General features: G+C 41.4%; 1 protein-coding gene across 1 annotated transcript in view; it reads right to left on the reverse strand.

The window, feature by feature from the left end:
- NCF1 (neutrophil cytosolic factor 1) overlaps positions 1–23097 on the reverse strand; it is a 277900-nt gene that overhangs the window by 222664 nt on the left and 32139 nt on the right. The window contains exon 3 of the mRNA XM_044054133.1: positions 15838–15913. Coding sequence (XP_043910068.1) covers positions 15838–15913 — 76 coding nt within the window. The remainder of the gene's footprint in view (positions 1–15837; positions 15914–23097) is intronic.

The raw sequence follows: 23097 nt of genomic DNA on the forward strand, positions 1-23097 counted from the left end.
CAAAGGGCAGGGCTCGAAACTGGTAATGATTGGCTCCCAGCCGGAAGCGCAGATGATCTCTGGAGTGTCTGGCCATCTTTATGTGATAGTACGCGTCCTTGAGATCTATGGAACACATCCAATTACCTTTCCCTAAAAAGGGAAGAATGGACTGAAGCGTGACCATTCAGAACTTTTCTTTCTTTATGAATTTGTTGAGTCTGTTGAGGTCCAATATAGGTCTTCAGTCCCCTGTTTTCTTTGGTACCAAAAAGAATCTTGAGTAAGTTCTGAATCCGACTTGGTCTGCTGGGACTGGTTGGATGACTCTTTTTTTCTAGCAATCTGTGGACCTCTATGATTGCTTGTTCCCTGAGATTGGGTGGAACATCTGGGATTTTTTTGATAGGAATGGGAGGGGTAATTAACGGTATGAAATATCCTCTGGAAATGATGCTTTGTACCCAAGTATCCGATGTTATGTTTATCCAGGCTTCTGGGTACAAAGACAAGTGACCCCCGACTGCCTCCAGAGCCGAACAGTCGGGCCCCCTTTCAGGAGCGCTGGTAGGACTGACCGGAAAACTGACTCCTGTCACCCTGTTGCTGTGGACCCCCTCTGCCACGGGGGTGACGTCTTCCATTATAACCCCCTCCTCTGTCTCTAGAGGGGGTTTCACCACATGTGTCGTGAAAAGCTGCTTGAGTTTTTCGGAACCACATCTTTCCCCCCCTAGGGCCCTTGAGGTAGGGCTGAGTAGGAGTGGAAAAGCAGACCCCAATGGCAGATAAAGTCTTGCCTTCCTGTTCACACCTGGTTAAGGTTTCCTTTACTTTGGGTCCAAACAGTGATGAGCCATCAAACGGGGTATTAATAAAAGAAGACTTGAAGGGTTCTGCAAAGGAAAAGAGATGCATCCAGGCTTGTCTGCGAAGAGCAATGCCCAAACTAGTGGCTCTACACGAACCATCAGCTGCATAGGATATGAGATGCATGGATGAGTTGACTACTGAGTTAAGGGTAGCGAGCTGGGCTTTGACTTTGTCGGCCACTCCTGCAGCTACTGTACCCTGGAGAGTATCTCCTAGCTCTTTCAGGAGATCTCTCTGTAGTCCTGTAAAATTGGTCAAGTAGTTCAGTGATCGCAAAGAAAAAGTCGCTGAACTAAACATGCGCTTCCCATATCTATCCATAACCCTAGAATCTCTGTTAGGGGGATGGATAGAAGAGGATGTCTCAGATACTTCCTTTTTGGTGGCTGCAGCCACCACCATGGCATCCACAGGCACTCCTTTTGTCAAAAAAGGTTTATTGACTGGGGCAGATATGAATTTATTAGGTCTATGAGGGACAGGTTCCATGGCCTCTGGTGACTCCCACGCCTTAATAGAGATCAGATCCATGAGCTCGTCATAAGGCAGAGACACCCAAGAAGTGGAAGGTTGAGACCCAAAAGCCTTCAAGAGCACAGACTCATCCTCAGTAGGGGTCTTGGACTGCCAGTCGCCCCTCTGACTAAGGATCTCTAGTATCTCTGAAAAAGAGATATCCTCAGAGAGGGACCGAGGGGACCCTTCTGACTCATCTAAGTCCATGTCAGATATCAAAGACTCCTGTGGGGAGTCTTAAGTGCCTCCTCTTGCACAGTCTCTTTCTGGGCACCTCCTCAGTAGGAGGGTCTGGGGAGGTCTCAGAAGAGCAGGGGACACCCTGTGGGGGACCTGAGACTCAGGGTCTCTACGCTTAGAGGGGTCGGTAGATGCAGAAGTAGACACAGGAGCTTGAGGGGAGAGGGAAAGCTGAACTGATGCTGATGTTGTCTTTGGAGACAAAACTCTCCTCATAGCATCGAAGGAACCATGGCTCAGATGAGGAGGAGTGGACGGACCTGAGAGTACCATCCGATCCTCACGCACTGAAACCCTGGGCTCCGAGCCTGAGGTAGGAACCGAGCTCATCCGAGCCGAAGCCCCGAGAGGGAGAGTCGGCACCGACAAGTCAGTGTGACTATTCTCCCCGGACCCGACTGGAGAGCGTCGGCTCCTAGAGCCCTTGGTCAGCACAGAGGACATCCGAGTAGATGGAGCCGATAACCCCAGAGCGGATATCGGCTCCAAGGGTCCAACCACCATCGGTTCGACTTCCCTCGGCTCCGAGAGTCCAGTACGGCCCGGAGGAGAAGTAGACAAGTTCGGTTCCATGGTCTTCGGCACCGACAAGCTGGTCGGGGCAGACAAGAATTTGGCAAGTCCTGGTGCCTGTAAAAGCTTCTGCACTAGCCGATCCATGTCCAAATTCGAAAGGCTGACTGAAGACTTAGCTGAATGCACCGAAGGTGCTGACTGGAGCAGAGGTGAAGAAGGAACTTTGGAGACTGGCTCCAATACTGAAAGCTGGCTCCGAATCAAAGGTACACTCAGCTCCGATGACTGTGGAACCGATGACCCTCCTTCTGAAATTTTAGCCTTTTTGGATACCTTATCTGAAGACTTGGATTTTGAAGATTTGGAAGACGTACTAGCACCTTCATGGCTATTCAAAACCTCTGAAAAAGATTGCTGTAGCAATCCTCTGTTTATAAGTTTCCTCCTTCTCTCCAAGAGTACTCTTGAAGAGAAGGAGTGACAAATGCTACAGGTGTCTTGGAGGTGCTTGGCCCCCAAGCAGTAGACACATTGAATATGTCCATCAGTGATGGACATTTTCTGACCACAATCTGGGCATTTTTTAAAACCCGATTTGGGATGGGATTTCTCCCTATCCTCTGACATACTGAGAAAAAAACAGTACAAAGATTCACAAACAACTAAGCCCAATCCAGGCACTATATATATATATATATATATATATATATATATATATATATATATATATATATATATATATATATATATAAATAACAATATAATACAAATATGGGACTAAGAGTCCCACAGAAAAAAAACTAACTGCTAAAGGGATTAATAGTAGGAAAAAGGGCTAAAGGCCCACACAAACTAAAAAGCCAACAAGTCCCTAATTTAAAAAAATTAAAACTATCTAAACTGTCTAAACTATCTAAAATAATAAAACTAACACACTACATAAATATATCAAAAAAGGAAAACTTTTTTAAAAAACTTTTTTAAAAACTTGCTGTTTCTAAAATGGTCCGAGCTATCTGGATCACTGAGATCTCTCTTGCCGCAGCAAACTAGATCTGAGGTAATTCTAGCAGTGCATGGTGGGATAAGGGGCTGGTCTCGAGCTACTGGCAAACCTTGAGCTTGCTATCGGCCGTGTCGGAGCCGAGGATCGGCTCCAACCCATCAGTGAGAATAATCGGCGAGATTAACAACTTCACATTATATCTTATACTGATCAAACCTGAGGAATAAACAGTAGAATAAATACATCATTGTATACCCTTGTGATATGCACATAAATCCTACTGATATAGTGAGCAAACATAAATCATTAATTAAGGAGTCTATCCTACCATGAGTGGCTGGCCTGAAGTGCGAATGGTACATGTGGCTATTCAGCAGAAAGGGTGATCCATAAAACAAAACACTGCCAGTAAACCTAAAATTAAAACTCTGACCTTCCTAAGAACAACCGATATTTGCTTAGATAGTTCAGCTTTAGAACTAGACCTGGGAGCACAAATGCATTGGCTAAGGTCACCATGTGTCCAGAAACTGACAACCCAACATGCTTGCAGAGTCAATGTGCTGTTAAATAGGGTCATTAGTTCATAGGTTCTTACTAAGCTTACAGCCAAAGGAAGCTATCAAGAAGTTCAGCACATCACCCAGTACTGTGGGAGACAATGTCTCCACTGAGTTCACAGGAAAATGTAACACTTCCAGGTGTTGAATGCAGAATTACTGGGTTTCAATTCAATGCTTCTAAGAACAGAACACAAGCTTAGTCGAATGATCAGTTAATAATTTTTCTGCATGAAATCTGCATTAGTTAAGTGGATTAACTTCACCAGAACAACTAACCCTCATCAGTCCTCCTGCATCCAGCTCTGCAGTATACACATAGCTGTCATCAGAACTCACACAATACAAAACATTAGACATTTAAATCTAATATATCAAAGTCAAATAAGCAATATTAAAATTATCAGGGGATCTTTGGTAAACAAATTAAGTACCCATAGATATTACATTAATATAGTCAACATTAGACTTTGCAGTATCACATTGCTGGAAAATTGGAAAAGCGTGCTGGTCTTCTGTCCCCCTCTGGCTGTTATTTTTAGTAAACTTCTGAGTCTGCAACATTTAAGTGAAGCAAATGCTGCTCTTCTAGGTTACTGGTCCGCCTCTCCATCAGATGTGTAAAAGCAACCTTTCGGATGGTAGCCAATATTTCAAGTAGGTTGGCTAAATTAGGTGAAATCAGAGACTTTTAGCCATGCATTTCTTAAGGATTCCCCTGAAATTGTGCCCTCTGCTGACAGTGTCTCTGTGGAGTAGTCATTTCTGATAAAAAAAAAAAAACCTCTGGTATCCTCATCCTTACAAACTTTATTAGGGTGAAACAGAAAAATAAAACAATAAATACACACCTGCTGAAGGCAGTCTTGCCAAAAAAAGAACCAAAGTAGAAAACAATGCAGACATACCACCATAGACATGATAAAATTTGTGATTTAATAAAACTTTTGAAAGACGAAACAAACTAAGAGAACGTAGGATAAGCACTTTCGGTAAAACCTTCTTCAGATCATTTATTCACTCCCGTCAAGGCAAAAAAATGTAAACAGTGTTCAACCAATCATGCTGTTCAGGGGTTGTTCCTCTTTCATGGCTAATGGAGACAGGTCCGTCTGGTGGTAGTCCTCCAAAGTTACAAGTAGCAGGAATAAGTTCTGCTTATTCCCTCTTCTTGTTTCTACTTTTTATAGCTATCCTTCGTTCTTTCAAAATGGGTTTTAGAGGTACCATTCCAATAGGGCCCCGTGGTTTATCTGCTCTCAATTCCATAATCCACTTGGTCTCTTCCACCTCTGTTCTGTTTTTCATGTCACCTCCTTTGGGCTTTCGTTCAGCTTCATTGGAGCCATAAATCTGAAACTGTAATTTTCTTCCGCCCTAACATGCTGATACAGGGCATTTCTAGCTACTTGATTTGTTATGTCTGATAGATGGCGTAAAATCTGTTCCTTAAAAGCCCTATTTGTTTTACCTACATAGTAGGAGCAACATGTCTCGCAGATGGCTAAATATACAATGTTCTTGCTGGTACAAGTGGCATAACCTTGAAAGAAATAACTCTTCTTGGTGACTGGGTGTTCAAATACATTATGTGTTCATATAAAAGGGCAGGCTTTGCAAAAACCACATTTCCAGGTACCTATATGTTGGCTCCGTGTACTATATCTGCTAATAGTAAAGCCATCATGTTGACACAATAAGTGCTTCAGATTCTTCTTGTTCTGAAAAGCAAAGCTAGGTTTATCCCCCACTATGTTTCATAATTTCTCATCTGAAGTTAAGACTGGCCACAAGAGTTTGTGTTCACAAGGGTTTCTTTTTCTTTTAAGAAGATGTCGTCCCTAGAGCATAATTTGGAAATAAGTGTGACCCAATTCTTAAAAGAAAAAGAAACTCTTGTGAACACTCTTAAGAGAAGAGGATATAAGAAGATACCAGAATGAGTGGAGAAGAAGCCATGCAACTCAGAACTCAGAAGGGGTATCCCCTATATTCCAATAGGAGGTGTGAAGAGACCAGACAACCAGAAGATAACAGACCCTCAGCTAATTTGAGGTGCACAGTGATGTACAGCACGGATAATGGATTCATTTGTAATACTATTAGGAAGTTTTGGCCAGTCCCTACTTTGGATGAGAAATTATGAAACATAGTGGGTGATAAATCTAGCTTTGCATTTCGGAACAACAAGAATCTGAAACGCTTATTGTGTCAACATGATGGCCTTACTATTAGCAGACATAATACACGGAGCCAACGTAAAGGTACCTGGAAATGTGTTTCTTTGCAAAGCCTGGCCTTTTATATGGACATATAATACATTTGAACACCCAGTCACCAAGAAGAGTTATTTCTTTCAAGGTTATGCCACTTGTACCAGCAAGCATAAATATCAGACTGCTGAATAGAGAGTAATGAATTACAGTGTTATCCAGTTATACTGCATTGTACATATTATTTTGCTTTAAAAAGGGAGTGATGTAATATTGTTAATCTGATGGCATATAAACAGTGTTGAAAATATATGCGGCCCAATTTCAAAAGATTTGCTCTTTGAGTATCTGGCTTATTCCAGTGCAAGCCTTCTTTATATATCGGCTCTACACCAGAGTAAGTCACTTACACTGACAGCAAGTCTTTGGGGTCTATCTAATAAGTAGAGAGGTTAGATTTGGTTATATGGAGTCATGGAGATTGATCTTAGAAAGAACAGCAGATCCGTGCCAGTTCTATCACTCAGATAAAGTTGCTGTACTCAGGGTGAGTATGCCAGGAAATTTAATACAACCCACATGACTTAACTGCTAAGCCGTGATTGCTGTGATGGATCATACAGAAGCTACTGATTGGTTAGGGAGAAGTACAGGAAGTACAGCACTTCAGGAAGTGGAAATAAATATGCTGTAACCTCATTAATATACAGAGAGTCACTAACAGACAGTTTGTCTGTGATAGATGGCTGCTTAACTGTACGAGCCTGAATGTCAGTGTAGTTAGTGAAGTGACAATGGTGGAGTGATAATTCAGTCACTAAAACCCCAAATTAAACCTTCTACTGAAGTATACAGCTTTAGGGCAAGGATCCACTGAACTCATCATCTGAAAACTCAATGTGCTATATGTGATAGTAGCTTCTGGTAGTAAACCTACAAGTAAGAAAATGTAAAAATGTTAATACTTGAAATAGCATGAAAGTATTAAGGAAATAGTCTGGATGCATCACCAGATCAACATTCAGCTGTTGTGAGGGGGAGAAGTTTTTTCCCTTCTTTCATCCTCCGAGTTATTTGCACACAGTAGGCTTAGTTTATCAGTATGTACATGATGTCACAGTGTCCCTATATCCTTGCTGTACTGCTTTTTTAGGTGACATGGATGACAGTAATGTAGCAAATATAGTAAACCTTACCCCCTGAAAAATAACACAGTCCAAGAAACTTAAATCATGTTCTTACTGCCAGCTTCCAATGAACATATTTAGTTTCTAGTTATGGCTTGTTGAGTTCATCAACATTAGCTTGGAATCTACACCACAAGAAGACATAATATATGCATTTGTTCCCCTCTAGTTCATCATGACTTTAGTAATCTGTGTAGAAATATACGTTTTTAGATCTGCTACCCATGAGACCTCTTTCTACAGTGACAACTCTTAGACATATTCCATTTAATTTGGGTAGGAGTGATAAGGTGAACAGAGATAAATGAAAGCCACATGGCAGGAACACAGTCTCCTTACGAATGTTTTATGTGTGACAAACAAACGGGATTTATCTAGTCCTAAAGAAAAGAAAAAGAACAAATACTGATCATTTGTAAAAATAAAGATTTGCCATAAAACAATGGATCTTAAGGTTCTACCAATGTAATTCATTTTAATGCCGAAAGGGTTCTGCGTGACTCCAGTGACTGGCCTTCTTCTAGAGAAGAGAGAAAAAGAAGTTATGTCTTACATAATTTTCCATCTGTGTTCCTCATCTTCACCAATCCTTGACGGTGGTTTTGGTTCCGAACCCTTGGAACCGGCTCGGCCATTATTTTCCAGCTTGTGCTCTCCAAACTCTTGAGCCTGGCTCTACCCATAATGCTCCTCACAGAAGATTATCTCAGATCGAGTTTGCCAGATGGCAGAACATAGCCAAGACTTTAGATTGTCATACATATATACATATAGAGATACATTCAAAAAAGATGAGGCCATCTATGGATTCTTGATGAGAAACTGGATCAGAATCAGTGAGGCCTGCTAAGAGACTTAGGATAGGGGATGGTGGGAGGGTATGTCAAGGATTGGTGAAGATGAACAACACAGATGGAACGTTATGGTAAGACATAACTTCTTTATCTGATGTTGTTAATCTTCACCTAAGCATTGATGGTGGAACAGAATCCCCAGCAACTTATGTACCTTGGGATGTCTCACGGAAGAATATTCCGAGGCACCATAGAACCAAAGGATGCTCAACCTCTCGAGATTTGTTTTAGTTTGTAATGTGCAATGAAGGTATGGTGAGAGGACCAAGTAGCTGCTGCACAAATGTCATCTAGAGAAGCTCTTGCATGAAAAACTGCTGATGTGGCAACAGCCCTCATAGAATGAGCTTTAACTGTTTTGTGAAGTTGAAATCCTTGAGATTGATATATGAAAGAAATACAGTCTCACAACCACTTAGCCAAGGTAACTTTGGAGACTGCATAACCCATTTTTAAGGAAAGGAAAGCCACAAATAATTGGGTGGATTTACGGAATTCCTTAGTTTTGTGGAGATAAAAGCACAACTGTCTATGAACATCTAGCAAATGCAGAGCATATTCTCCTTTATTGGTGAAATTAGGGAAAAAGGTTGGTAACTGTATGGTCTGGTTGATATTGGATTCAGTAGCCACTTTTGGAAGAAATGAGGGATTTGTTCTTAGTTGAACCCTGTCTTTATGAAAAATTAAATAGGGAAATTTGCATGATAGAGCCTGTAACTCAGAGACTCTCCTTGTAGAGGTCATGGCTACTAGTCTTCCAAGTGAAAAATTTTAATTGGCAAGAATCAGCTGGTTCAAAGGGCCTTTGAGTTAATGCTTGTAGGACTGCTGTCAAATCCCATGGAGGAACCAGATCTTTAAGAGGGGGTCTTAAGAAGGACAACTCTTTCAGGATGGCTCTGGAGAGCTTATGGGATATTACTGAAGAGTCATTATGTCCAGTATGAAAATTAGAGATTGCCGCCAACTGAACTTTTATAGTTGAAGTAGAGGAACCAGACTGAAAGAGAGAGTATTCAAGAAGTCCAATATGTATTCAATTGGAGCATTGAAGGGATCAAGTCCCTTATTTAAAGCCCATATGCTAAATCTTCTCCATTTTCTCAGGTAAAGTTTTCTAGTTGTAGGTTTATGATGCACAATAATAATACGTTGGATGGGTGATGAGAGAGGCTTGCCTGGCAATCATGGGAATTGGAGAAACCACACTGTAAGTTTGAGGTGTTGCAAGTTTGGGTGAACCATGCCTTCTGGGTGAGTTAGCAGGTCTTGACTGGGTCCAGAGTCCATGCTTTCTGTAGCAGATGAGGCCAAAGGAAGGGAAACCAGACTAGTCAAGGCCAGAATGGGGCAATGAGGATTATGGTATTCTTCATCCTTTTTGCTTTCTTCTTCATCCTTTTTGCTTTCTTCAGAAACTGAGAGATTAACGGAATTGGGGGAAAGGCATATAGTAGACCGGGTGGCCAACTGTGTAGAAGAGAGTCCCTGGGTAACTACCCAATGGAGGGATTAGGGAAAAGTACCTTCTGCATTTGTTGTTCAGGGGAGAAGCAAAGAGGTTACAGCAAGATTGTCCCAATCAACAGAAAATCTTGTCCTCCACTAATGGATTCAGGGACCACTCGTGAGGCATGAGAATAGTCTTGCTCAATTTGTCTGCTATCACATTTGAACTTCCCAGAATGTGCATTGCTATGAGAAAGCAATTGAAGAAATTGCTCATTTCCACACTCTGAGTGCCTCTTGATATAGTGGATATGACTTGGTTCCCCCTTGTTTGTTGATGTACCAGACCACTGACACGTTGTCTGTTTGAACTGCGACTGTTCCTAGAGGAAGGGAATCCTGGAATGCTTGTAATGCTAATAGCACTGCCCTCATGTCTAGAACATTAATGTGCACGTTTGCCTCCAGTTGGGACCATGTGCCTTGAACTGTCTTTCCCAGATAATTCCCCCCCACCCTATCTGGGAAGCATCCATGGTCTCTATGGCTTGGGGTTGAGGTAGAGTGAAAGGTTGGTCCAGGAGAATCTGATCTGGATGAAGCCACCATTTGAGCTCTTGTTTGCAGAGATTGGTTATTAGAATTTGATAAGACATTGGTTGATGAGCTAGAGACCACTATGTTGCTAGTAACCACTGTAATATTCGCATATGAAATCTTGCAAGGGGAACCAGAGCGATTGTGGCAGCCATTGAACCCAAGGTTTGAAGAATTAATCTTGCTGGGACTCTGTCATTTTGAATAATCTGTCTCACCACAGCTCTGATGCATAGCAGTCTTTCTGGAGGAAGGGAAGCTATTCCAGAGACAGTGTTCATTTGCACCCCTATGAAATCCAGACATTGTGTGGGTTGTAGTTGGGATTTCTTGAAATTTATTGAAATGCCTAGGGATGTGCAAACAGACATGGTACAGTCTCTTGTCATTTCTAAGTGATGCCTGGTGGTAGTAGTGAGGAGCCAGTCGTCGAGGTATGGAAAGACTCAAAAGCCATGCAGTCTGAGATGAGCTGCAACCACTGCCATGCATTTGGTAAACAGTCTGGGGGCTGTGTTGAGTCCAAAGGGTAGTACTCTGAATTGGTAGTGACTGGCTCCTAGCCAGAAGTGTAGAAATCTTCTGGAGCTTTTTTCCATCTTTATGTAGTAATAAGTATCCTTGAGGTCTATCAAGCACATCCACTCACCTTTTCCAAGAAAAGAAGTATGGCTTGTACCGAAACCATCCAGAATTTGGTTTGGTGGACTGATTTGTTGAATCGGCTGAGATCCAAAATCGGTCTCCAGTCCCCTGTTTTTTAGGCACTAAAAAGAATCTTTGAGTAAACCCCAGATCCTATCTGGTCTGGTGGGACTTCTTGGATGACTCTTTTGTCTAGCAGCTTTTGGATTTCCAAAGCTGCTGCCTCCCTTTGATTGTGTGAAACATCTGGGAGTTTTTTCTGAGGTTTGGGGTTCACGAACAAGGGAATTTGGTAGCCTCTGGATATTATTCCGTTCACCCATCTGTACAAGGTTATTATTTGCCAGGCTTGTAGGTGCAGGGATAATTGTCCCCTGACTGCCTCCAGAGGAAGACAATCAGGCATCCATTCAGGGATGCTGATAGGAAGTACCAGAGAAGGATTCCCTGGACCCCTATATTTGATTTCCATTCTGACCCCTAGGGCGGCATCTTCTATTGTTTAACCCTCTGGCCTGGGGCAAATCCTTACCATGTGAGTCATAGAAAGGCCATTTGGATTTCTTGAACCATAGTCTCCGACTCCTCTGATTCCTTGAGTAGGGTCGCTAAGGGGTAGAGAAACGTATGTCCATGGCAGACAGGATCTTGCCATCCTACTCACTTCTGGTCAGAGTTTCCTTAACTTTTGGGCCAAAAAGCATAGATCCGTCAAAGGGTGCACTGCCGAATGATGCTCTGAATGGCTCTTATTCGGGGGGGAAGTTGCAGAAAAGTTTCCAAAGAGGTAACCACCAGGGTGGGAGTTAATCTGGGGCTTTTGTGCCCTCTGTCCGGGGGATGAGGTCAATGGCAGCTCTGGCAGAGAGGAAGGGGAAGATATTTGTCACAATAGGGAAGGCAACGACTAAGAATCCCCAAGGGATAGTGCCTTCTCCATGATACGGAAGGCAGGCCCCCTCTGTAGAGGGGTGGGAGCCCAGAACTGAAAAGGACTGTTTCAGAACCGGGGTCACACCCTGCACCAAGAAGACCACCTACACACCTAGAGCCTGAGTCTGAACTACAAGGGCCGATGCTCTGAGAAGCATGGATGGCTCAGATCCGAAAGGATATCGTGCATTCCAGAACTGACCATCGAGTCCTGACCTTGGGAGTCCCCTGGTGCAGAAGATCTGAAAAGACTCAGGGCTGTAGTCGAAACCAAAGATGGGGAGGCTGTCAGAACCGAATTAGTCGGCAGCAGGACTGTCAGAACCGAAGACTCCAAGGGCTCTGATAGAGTTGGAGGACTAGTGTATGTAGGTGTCATGGAATGAGCATTTTTTATGCCAGATTGGCTGGGAACTGAAGTAAATCCTCTTGACACTAGGAGCTGATCCACTAACCTCATAATGTCCTGTTCCGATAAACTTTTAGTAGACCTCACCAATACAGTGGAAGGAGATCTGGACCATCTGACTTCCACAAAAGGGGTATCTTTAAAAGGGTCCACAGAAGGAGAATACAACATCCTTGGTGCAGTATATAAATCTGAAGTCTTGGGTACTGATGGCTCAGTCAGAGCCACTGCCGAGGCATCAGAGAGTTCCAAAGGTGTCTTGCTAGGCACCGATAATTCTCCGGGTGCCAAAGAGCTTTTCGGTGCTGGAGAAGTTTAGAAATTTTTCTCACTGGTTCCAAAGAACTCGGAACTGAAGAAGGTCTCCTTTTTGAACTGTGGGAAGAAGTTCCCGCTTCCACAGTTTTCTCTCTAGATCCAGCAATGGCCTCCTCAAAAGGAGACTTTAACAGGCCTTTCAATAAAAGCTTGTTCTTTCTTTCCATTAAGGTACAGGAAGAAAACCCGTGACACATAGCACCATTCTCTTGCAAATGTATTTCATCTAAACAATACACACACACAGGGTATGCCCTTCAGAGTTGGGCATTTTCCCCTCATATTTAGTACATCTCTTGAAACCTGAAAAGCCCTTACGTTTCATTGGAGATTGTTTCTTCTGAGACATAATTGAAGGTAGAACAAAAAAATAAGAGAGAGACAGATATTTTTTTTATAGGAGTGCAAAGAGGAAAGAAATACCAATGATGGTAATGAGAATACCTTAAGGGTAAGAAAGAGATATCAACAATGGTAAGGAGAAAAAATTACCTCACGGTAAGAGAAAAAGAGCAGAAGAGGAGCGGGTAGCTAGATAAGGTAGATAGACTTAACTACAAGAAATTGTTAGGGAAAGATATATATATATATATATATATATATATATATATATATATATATATATATATATATATATATATATGTTGTGTCTTTCGGCTTTTCCCGGTTAGGGGTCGCCACAGCGGAACTCCGGTCCGCTAATAATTGGCAGTAGATTTTTACGTGCCGACTTGCCAGGCCTGATGCACAACCTTCAACGAAGGAACGCCCATTCACGCATGTCACCACACATAAGACGCTCTAACTGAGAATCGAACGGAGCAATGTCTTACTGTGAGGCGACAACACTACTGCAGCACCACCACCGCAGTATATATATATATATATATATATATATATATATATATATATATATATATATATATATATATATATATATATATATATATATATATATATAGATATATATATATAGATATAGATATATATATTTATATATAAGTTTAATAACTCACAAATATTCGCCAAGGCTCGAGACATAATGAAGGCACATCTGGTCTGTGATGCAGCAAACGAGATCTGGGGTAATCTTTGTGAGGAGCATTATGGGTAGAGCCGGGCTCAAGAGTTTGTAGAGCACGAGCTGGAAAATAACAGCTTAGTCGGTTCCAAGGGTTCGGAACCAAACACACCATCAAGGATTAGGTGAAGATTAACAACATCAGATCTGAGTGTTTTATAGAAAAGCCGAAGTGACATGTTCTGCAAAGACACAGCTGACAAGATCAAATGCAGGACATAGTAAAGGATACCATAGCAGGCAGCCTGTAACTCTTGCCTTAGGTTACATATAACTCTTAAAATATCCCCCAAGGCACATAAACTTGAAAGATACATTTAGCTAGGCTTATAAAAGCCCCAGTGTTTGTTAGTCTTACACATCTATGAACCTATACTGGCATGCTTCAAGTAAGCCAGTCGTTGCCATGCCTGGTCCACATGAGTTTGTTAAACATGGAATGTAAAAGTAAATAATTTCGCCTGATACAAGAATTAAACTGAACAAACTAGCTGTTGAGCTGTGGGAACTCAAGGATTCTTATTACACGGGGTGAACTACTGAAGAATGAAGGCAAAGTAAAAGAAGAAAAATGTAGTGTACTTATGCAACAGTTTTCAAGCAATGCATTGTGAAGTACATTACAGTCAACTTTTTTAAGATTTTTCCCACCTGCTGCCTGCATACAATTAGATCCTTTGTCTGTTAATTGGCCCACTTTCTCCATATAATATTATGAGATAATTGAGGGGGGCCATCATTTAGGTGTCCAGCAGAGGTTGTTTGGACATTTGCTACTCTAATCCCTTTGTGCATGTCTAGTAACACACCCAGGGTTTGGTGTACTTTTTGTGTCAGTAAGGGGGTGTCCCCTATTTCTGCTAGTGACATATGACATCCCTGTCCCCTTGAATCCAATGTCTATTTCTGCTAGTGACATATGACATCCCTGTCCCCTTGAATCCAATGCTCTTCTTCTTCTTCTTTCAGCTCCTCCTGTTAGGGGTCGCCACAGCGGATCATCTGTTTCCATTTCCTCCTGTCCTCTGCATCTTGCTCTGTCACACCGACCACCTGCATGTCCTCTCTCACCACATCCATATTTTAGGCCTTCCTCTTTTCTTGTTACCTGACAGCTTCATCCTTAGCATCTTTTTCCCAATATACTCTGCATCCCTCCTCAGCACATGTCCAAACCAACATAATCTTGCCTCTTCCTAATCCTGTCCATCCTCATCACACCCAGTGCAAATCTTAACATCTTCAACTCTGCCACGTCAAGCTCTGACTCCTGCCTTTTTGTCAATGTCACCGTCTCCAACCCATATAACATAGGACTATATCGAGGATTCAGCTATGGGAATATGTGCCCCAAGCATGTGATCCTGCAGCCTCCTTTCTGAAGAGAGACGACTCAAAGCCCAAATCTTTTCTTCACCAAGCCAGCTCCAAGAGGCACCTAAGCAATTAACTGAACTCAGGTCATCTGGGGGGGGGGGGGGGCATAGTCAGAACTTTATCCCTCTCTGCAAATTTGTGGCAGGAGACAGTATGAATGCCATCACCAGCCCAGAATTTCTATGTAACTATTTTATGGAAAGGAGAATACTGGTACAGACAAAATGAAATTCCCCTTTTTCCTGCAGATAGTACTTTGGGTTATTTTGCTATTATCTGCTTACCTACCTGAATAGTACCAGCCCAGCAGGAGAACAAGAAACACTGGTTTAGTATTCATGTCATTAAATTAAAGACCTAATAATTGAAAGCATAACAACGTTTAATTTTTAAGGGCAAAAAATTCAGCTTGAGAAAAAAAAACTTTTTTTTGAAAGGGAGGCAATCTTTCATGTAAACTGACAATGGGGGCTTTGCTTCCTAAAAGCGTTTTCCTTAAATATACTAACACCATGGTCACATAACTGTAAAGAAAAAAACAAAGATCATGTACATGAAAAGTCTGCCTCTGCATTAGATGTGCACTGTGATTACAAACCAAAAAATAAAACTACAGCACCAGGTCAGTAGGTCATACAATGTTAAAAAACACACCAAACAGAAATGAAATTCAACTGTCACTTCAATGGCAGTTTCAGACACACACACACACACACAAAATAAGTATATAAATAATACCAGTTTAATGGATAGGATAAACACCTTCTGATAAAACAGTCTCTGAAAGGACATACCTTCCCTTGGTTTAATACCTCATCCAAAACCACTGTACATTTCATCATTTGAGTAATCCCTTCTACTCAAATGTCAACATTTCAGTTATGGCTCAATTCCAGCAAGAGAATAGAACCCACAACCTTTTGCTTCAAAGGTAGATATACCACTAAATGTGCCATAGTGAAAACAAATTTGAGATATTACAAACATTTTTTCTGAGGAATAATCTGTGGTTAAAACACAAACACATAAGCAATTCCAAAATGAAATAATGAGATCAAAGTTTCCAGCATGTCTTTCTTACCAGGTAGATATGGAAGGATTCTGTCCTTGGCATTAATGTCCCCAGCCTCAATTGGGAACATTTCCTTCAAATGTTTCTAGAGGAGGAAAAAGAAACAGTTTCAGCTGAATAGTAATGCTCTGTTTAAACCAAGGCATCTGTTTGGCTCTCATACCTCTTCTGTATTCTGCCTTTGTTAATACTGTTCCCTCTAATTTATTTATTTATTTAATTTTATTTTACATTTGTTGACCGGGATAGTCTAACTGGATACATGTCCATTTTCAGCAGAGGCCCGGGGAGAAAAGCTTCAAACACATCATACGGAAAAAATAATACAGGAAAAATCATAATATCAATACATGTTCAGTCAAGCAAGTTATGCATTCGATCATTATTAAACTTATATAAAGTATCTAAACTAACAATTATGTCACAGCTTGTATGTAGTATAAAGTACTGTTTGGCACACAATTATAGAAAGGAGCTATTCAGGATTAGAACAAGGACATAACCAGTGTGTATTAAAATGTTGTCTGAGACTTTTTTGAATTGGGTTAGTGAGGATACTAGAGTAAGGTCATCAGGAAGGGAATTCCAAATTTTGCCGACAGAGTTGGCAAACAGGGAGTCCCCAGCTGAGTTATTGGTTTTTGAATGTTTGAACCAGCAGTCTGTTAGATGAGCGAAGTGGCCTGAGGTTCCTGTAGGGGCTAATGATGTTTTAAAGTGCAGGTGTATTTTCAGATTGGTTGAGTACTTTATATGCCACTATAAGCTGGTTGTATAAAATAGGCTAGGTAGTTCAAGCCACCCTAGAAGATTTAGGTTATAACAGTGGTGTGTCCAACCTTCTACTGTACATTGATGATCCAGTTATATACCTAACCTTTATTTTCTCCCTAAAGATTAACTCTAATCCCCAATCTGACCTTGATAGCCCTAAAATTCTTCACCAGAAATTGCTCCACATATATTTAGCAGCTCACTTATTCATTACTTTAAATACGAAATGCTTACATCTCCTTAGTATCACCCCAGAACAAAGCAAAAAGTAAAAATAAAAATAGTCATTATAAAATGACTTCACTCCCTCCAACATTCTTAGAGAATTAAACGATGTGGTGACATACACCCTAACCCAGACCCTCTTTCAAATCACCACCCACTCTATCACCCACATAAGAACTCCAAATGACTATACTTTACCTTCAAGGGTATATACATATACCCATATAAGAGTATATATATATATATATATATATATATATATATATATATATATATATATATATTTATATATATCATTTGTAATAAAATCACTGAACTGCATGCCTGGAACTCTCATTATACATTGGTTATCGTCCTTCCTGAGACATGGCTAAAATCTCATATGAAAGACTCAAATTCTTTCACCATGATATAGCATTATTAGAGCTGACAGGTTAAACAAAAAATCTGGAGAGGTAGCTATCTTCTACCATAAAATTTCTCCCCTTAAAAAAATCTGCTCAAACTCAGTAATGCAGAGCTACTGATCTCCTGCATAAAATTAAATGACTACAATCTCCTTTGTATAATTGCTCTATATATCCCAACCGGAAATAAGACTGGCAGAAACACCCTTGAAAACATCCTTTACTGGATTTCACACAATATTACCAATGAAAGAGCCATTCTATGGAACATCAACAGCAATTGGTGTAGTTTCCCTCCTAACTATCCTTCTTCTAGTGTCAACCTTCATGGCTTCAAACAGCTCATTACTTCTCTTACTTACTACAACAAATCTCAGGACTCTAGCTCCATTATTAACTGGTTTCTGGTCTCTGATTCTTGCAACTATACTGCATCAGAAACCCTCCCTGTATCCCTTAGTGATCAATGCCCTGCATATGCTATCAGATGTCTTACTCAATACCAAACAACAAGTATAAAAAAAAACTTGTAATCTCACAAAATGTAACCCTGAATCATTTTAGCTGCTATGAACTCAGTTAACTTAATTATTCTAAAAGCCTTGCCACTAGATGAGGCAGTAGAAAGGATCAATTCAACTTTAAACATCCTAAACAGCCTTGCATCACTATGTAGGAAGAAATTAAAGTCTAACATTACCCCTTGTTAACTAATCAGAGTAGAAGTCTTATGCAAAATAAAGAGACAAGGCATGGAAAGAGTGACAGAAACTTAAAATACCACAAACCTACAGCACTTTAATCCTTTCCTGACTCCAATGACTCATGTCTAACCCCATCCTCTAATACCCTCACACTAAAACCAGCTGCCGCCTCATTCATAAAAAAAATATTATCCAAACTTAAACCCTGGTTATCCTCTGCAAATATTTCAAAATGGTTGCTAATGCCATTGCATATCCAGTCTCCATCCTTATAATCAGGTCAGTACAGGAATCCTATAATCCTACCATCTGGAATAAATGCCATATCATCATGCTCCACAAAGGTGGCACTTCTTACCAAGATACCTAATGTCAGACCCACTGCCATCTTATCCACCCTCTCAAAAACATTGGAAAAATGTGTCCATAAACAACTACTCCTGCATCTCTTAAAGAACAATTACTAACCGATACTCAACATGGTTTTAGACATGCCAAGAACATGACAGCTACCCTTCTTACTTTTACAGATAAAATAAATAAAGCAACGGATAGTGGTAAACTCATATCGTCCTTATTCCTATACTTATTAAAAGATTTTGCCCCTGTGTCTCATAAAAAATTTCTATTACAGATATTTAAATAGATATCTCACAACTTACTCTTTAGAGGTTTAATACATTACCTGTCAGAACACTACTAGGCAGTCAAATGGAATTTTACACTTTCCCCTTACCTACCCCATCATTACAGGTGTACCACAAGGCTCTATCCTTGGTCCTTTTCTATTTAATATCTTTATAAACAATCTTCATACCTCTATACAACAAGCATGCCTTGTACAGTATGCAGATGATTCCACCCTAATCTGTCTCTCTGACAATCTAGAAAATTTAGAAGAGATTACACAACATGCCTTTAACTCTATTGAAAACTGGCTTTATAACCACCAACTCCTTCTTAATCCAAAGAAAGCCAAACTCCTTTTACTTTCCCCACAAATCATGTACCCATGAGAAAAATAATTTTATCACATTCCTAAACAATATGCCAGTTGAAGTAGTGCCCCATACAACTCTGCCGGGGGGGGGTTACAATAGATGAGAACTTCAAATATGACCTCCATATATAGAGCAATATAAAAAAAACTCACAAAAAATATGAATGCGATATAGAGCCAAAAACTTCCTTACTGCATCCACTAGAGTCACTCTTGACACTGCATGCTTCTCTCCCTCTCTATATGGTTCTCCCATCCTGACTAATGGCCAAGCCACCCTAAAACCTAAACTAGAATGCTGTTACAATCAGGTAGCTAGATTTGCAGCTCATATAAATGACAGAACACATTATTGTTCTTCTCTAAAAACTCTAAACTAGCTAGAATTATCCCACCAACTAAATTATACTCAACTTCTCTTAACACACAATTCTCCACCACTACCTCCCAAATCGTCCCCTTCAATCTTCTGACAAAAATCTACTTGAGGGTTTAAGACTCCAGAGAGCACCCTGCACTACTAGGCTACAACTCATACCATACATTTCGGCCACAAAACCCGGACCGAAATACAATAGGTGGGGGCGTATCCATATTCATCAAGGATACCCACACCTCCAGGGTAGTGGCACAGCACAATGCTTCAAAGATCATCCACGTGCAACTAACAACAGGCAAAACTGCAATCCAAATTGTAACTTGCTACAGATCACCCACCATGTCCCAGGACCCCCATTCCACATTTCTGGAAACATTGGGAAACATAAAGGTCCTAACAAAAAACAACCTGATATTGGGTGATTTCAGTTACGCAAACATTAACTGGGAGAACTACTCAAGTACTAACTCCCTTGCCCAACATTTCCTAGAATTTATAAACTAGCGCCCTGGATCAAATGGTCAACACCCCCACCAGAGGTGACAACATATTGGACCTGGTCATCACCAACATGGGCGATCGGTGTTCCACACCGGAGGTCAACTCCTCGCTGATTAGATCTGACCATAAACGAATCACTCTGGATATCCACATTCCATCCCCACCCCCGGTCAAAGAAACCACAGTGAAAAACTTTTCAAAAGCAAACTTCATGTTACTTAAGACCAAGGTGGAACGTTTCAAATTCCCCATGCTAAAGGATAACGCTGTCCAAGCTGCAAAATCCTTTACAAATGCACTCTATGGGCACCTACAAGAATGCATGGATTGTGCTATCCCAAGCAAAACCAAGACTCACTCCTCCAAGAAAAGGAAACCAGTCTGGTGGACCCCTGCCGTAAACAAGCTGTACAATAGAAGGAGGAAACTAGCACAGAAAAGAGTAAAATCCCAAGAAGGGAAGACATCCTTGATCAGTATCAGCAAGAAACTACGATCTCTCATAAAATCATCCAAGGCTAGCTTTGAAAGAAAAATTGCCAAGGACTCCAAAGATAACCACAATGCATTCTTTAGCTATGTCAAGAATCTAAGTGTCAATTCTCAGATCTGCTTGGAGTTAGTGCAGAATGGCACAAAATACAATGAACCGACAGATATCGCCAACATCCTGGCAGACAGGTTCAGTGCAAACTTCACCCCCTCTCTCACCCCCAAAAGGACCCACACCCATACCATAAGAATGTAGTGCCCCTGAAATCACAGACACTCAGGTTAAAACAGCCCTCTCCAAAACCAAAAACACAGCATCAGTGGGACCGGACGGTGTCCCAGGCTGCGTCCTGCATGAGTTAAAAGATGAATTAACCCCTCACCTAAACACACTGTTCAAACTCAGCCTCTCCACAGGCTACGTGCCCATAGAGTGGCGCACAGCAACGGTTATTTTGCTCCACAAAGGTGGAGCCACAACAGACCCCAGGAACTATCACCCTATAAGCCTGACTAACTTGGCCTGCAAGGCTATGGAGTGCAGCATCATGGATCTCATTAACAGAGACATTGGGAACTTCCAAACACTGGACCCTACCCAGTTCAGCTTTGTTAAGGGCAGATCATGCCTCCTAAACCTGGTGGACTTTGAGACAGTTACCAAGGCTTAGATGAGGGAAAGGTGGTCCACACAGCCTACCTAGGCCTCACAAAGGCCTTCAACATCATTCCCTATTCAGGTATTATAGACAAGCTCACCAGCCTGAACATAAACCCCTACATCACGAGATGGGTTGCCACCTGGCTCATGGACAGAACCCACATGGTAAGAGTTGCGGGAGCTAGGTCTGACTCTAAACCAGTTACACGTGGCCTTCCCCAGGGCTTAGTCCTAGAACCCCTCCTGTTCAGCACATACTTCTCAGAGGTACAGGCAAGCACAAGAGGACTATGGCTGACCAAGTTCATAGATGACTGCAAACTAAGGGATATAATTGACTGTCCGGCTGACACAGACAGCCTCCAAAAGGGTCTCACTGAGACAGATACCTGGTATCAAAACCATGGCCTCAAGCTAAATGCCAAAAAGTGCATAGTCATCCCCTTTGAAAAAAACATAGTATCCACAAACTACCACATAGGTGGTAGCCCCCTAAATACAGAAGACGTAATAAGGGATCTGGGGACCCAAGTAGATAGTAACCTCTCCTTTGACAATCACATTGCCAAAGTGGTTAGAAATCATTCTATGTGGCCCACCTAATCATAAAAGGGTTTGCATCTAGATCAAAGGAGGTCATTGTACCCCTCTACGCATCACTCATTAGACCCATCATAGAGTACAATGCCCCATTTGGGATGTACCTTACAAGACACCTGCAACAGCTGGAAAGATCACAGAAGTACCTCACCAAGAGGATCACTGGCCTCAAACAGATGCCCTATGCAGCTCGACTGAATAAATTCCAACTGTACTCGGTTGCATACTGCCTACTCAGAGGTGATCTCTGCATGACATACAAGGTCATGTCCAACTCAGAATTGATGGACATGCTCCACCTAAAGAAAACCATATCCCCTCAAGCCACATGCTCTAGGGATCTAAACCTCACCACAACAATAAATAGGACGTGCTGGAGGGATAGATTCCTGTCTCAGAGACTTCCCATGCCCTGGAACAGGATTCCAGTCTACATTAGGCAGAGCTCCTCGCTAACCCTCTTCAAGAGAAACCTTGATGAGTGGATGAGAAACAGAAAGTACACCCCGGGGATCACTTCAATGGGTCTGCTGGACAGGTGCACAGGGAACTAATCTAAGGGGGTGGCAAAAGCCAACACTTTCTGACTAGGCTTATAATTGCCTTTGGGCATATAGCCTAGTACCTATCTATGAACCTATTATTCCACTGTTAGGCTGTGTACACTGTGGAGCATGGAAGGAGCTGGCGGGCAAGCGTGGTTGCGACTAATGAGAAAGCATGGTTGCGATAATACGCTAGTACCGTATTTTCTTTTCTTTTACTTGTGGATCCTTTTTCCCTGGGCCTCAGCTAAAAACACATAAAATTACCCAGTCGACTTTCCCGGTCAATAAATAAATAAAGTAAACAAACGAATTTTCTTGTTCAGTACTAAACAGCTTCTCTTGAACAAGAATAAATAAAAAAAGAATGTTTTTTTGAAACCTAAAATAGATGTTACTTAATCTCTCCTAGCAACACTTTCCTTTCCATGCGTAACAAATTTACTGAACTAAACTTTTCATTTAAACATTTAGAAATCCCTTGTGTCTTGACATTATACTCACAACTTCAATGGAACCATCTCAAAACTAAAATCAGCCATACCATCTTGGGATGTCCAGGTTCCTGCTATGAGAGGCAAGAGCTGCTATCTGTATGTCTACCTCTTTTGCCATTGCCTCATTCAAAAATCTACATGAGCTGTAAGACCTCTGGAAAAATATGCACACTCATACTGTTTCATCTCACTAAGGAAAGGAACATCATTTTAATATCGTCTGCAGAGTGAGCTGGCTTTCAATTAGAGTGCTCTTATCTCTTTTTTCTGAATAACTTCCAACATCCTAAAACCCACCTTTCTTCCAACACTAAGGTCAAGAACATTGTTAAAGTTACCCACTATCTTCTTCCAGAGCTATGTTTCCACAAAGCATTCCAAATTCTCCTTGATAAAATGACCATGCTTTATCAGTTCAAGGCCCTACACATTGGGATGTCTTGTTCAATATTAAAACTGGGAGGATTTTCAGACGTTAGACAGG

The sequence above is a fragment of the Protopterus annectens genome, chromosome 13.part0, assembly GCF_019279795.1.
Source record: "Protopterus annectens isolate FY-2018-M chromosome 13.part0, PAN1.0, whole genome shotgun sequence".
NCBI lineage: Eukaryota > Metazoa > Chordata > Ceratodontiformes > Protopteridae > Protopterus > Protopterus annectens.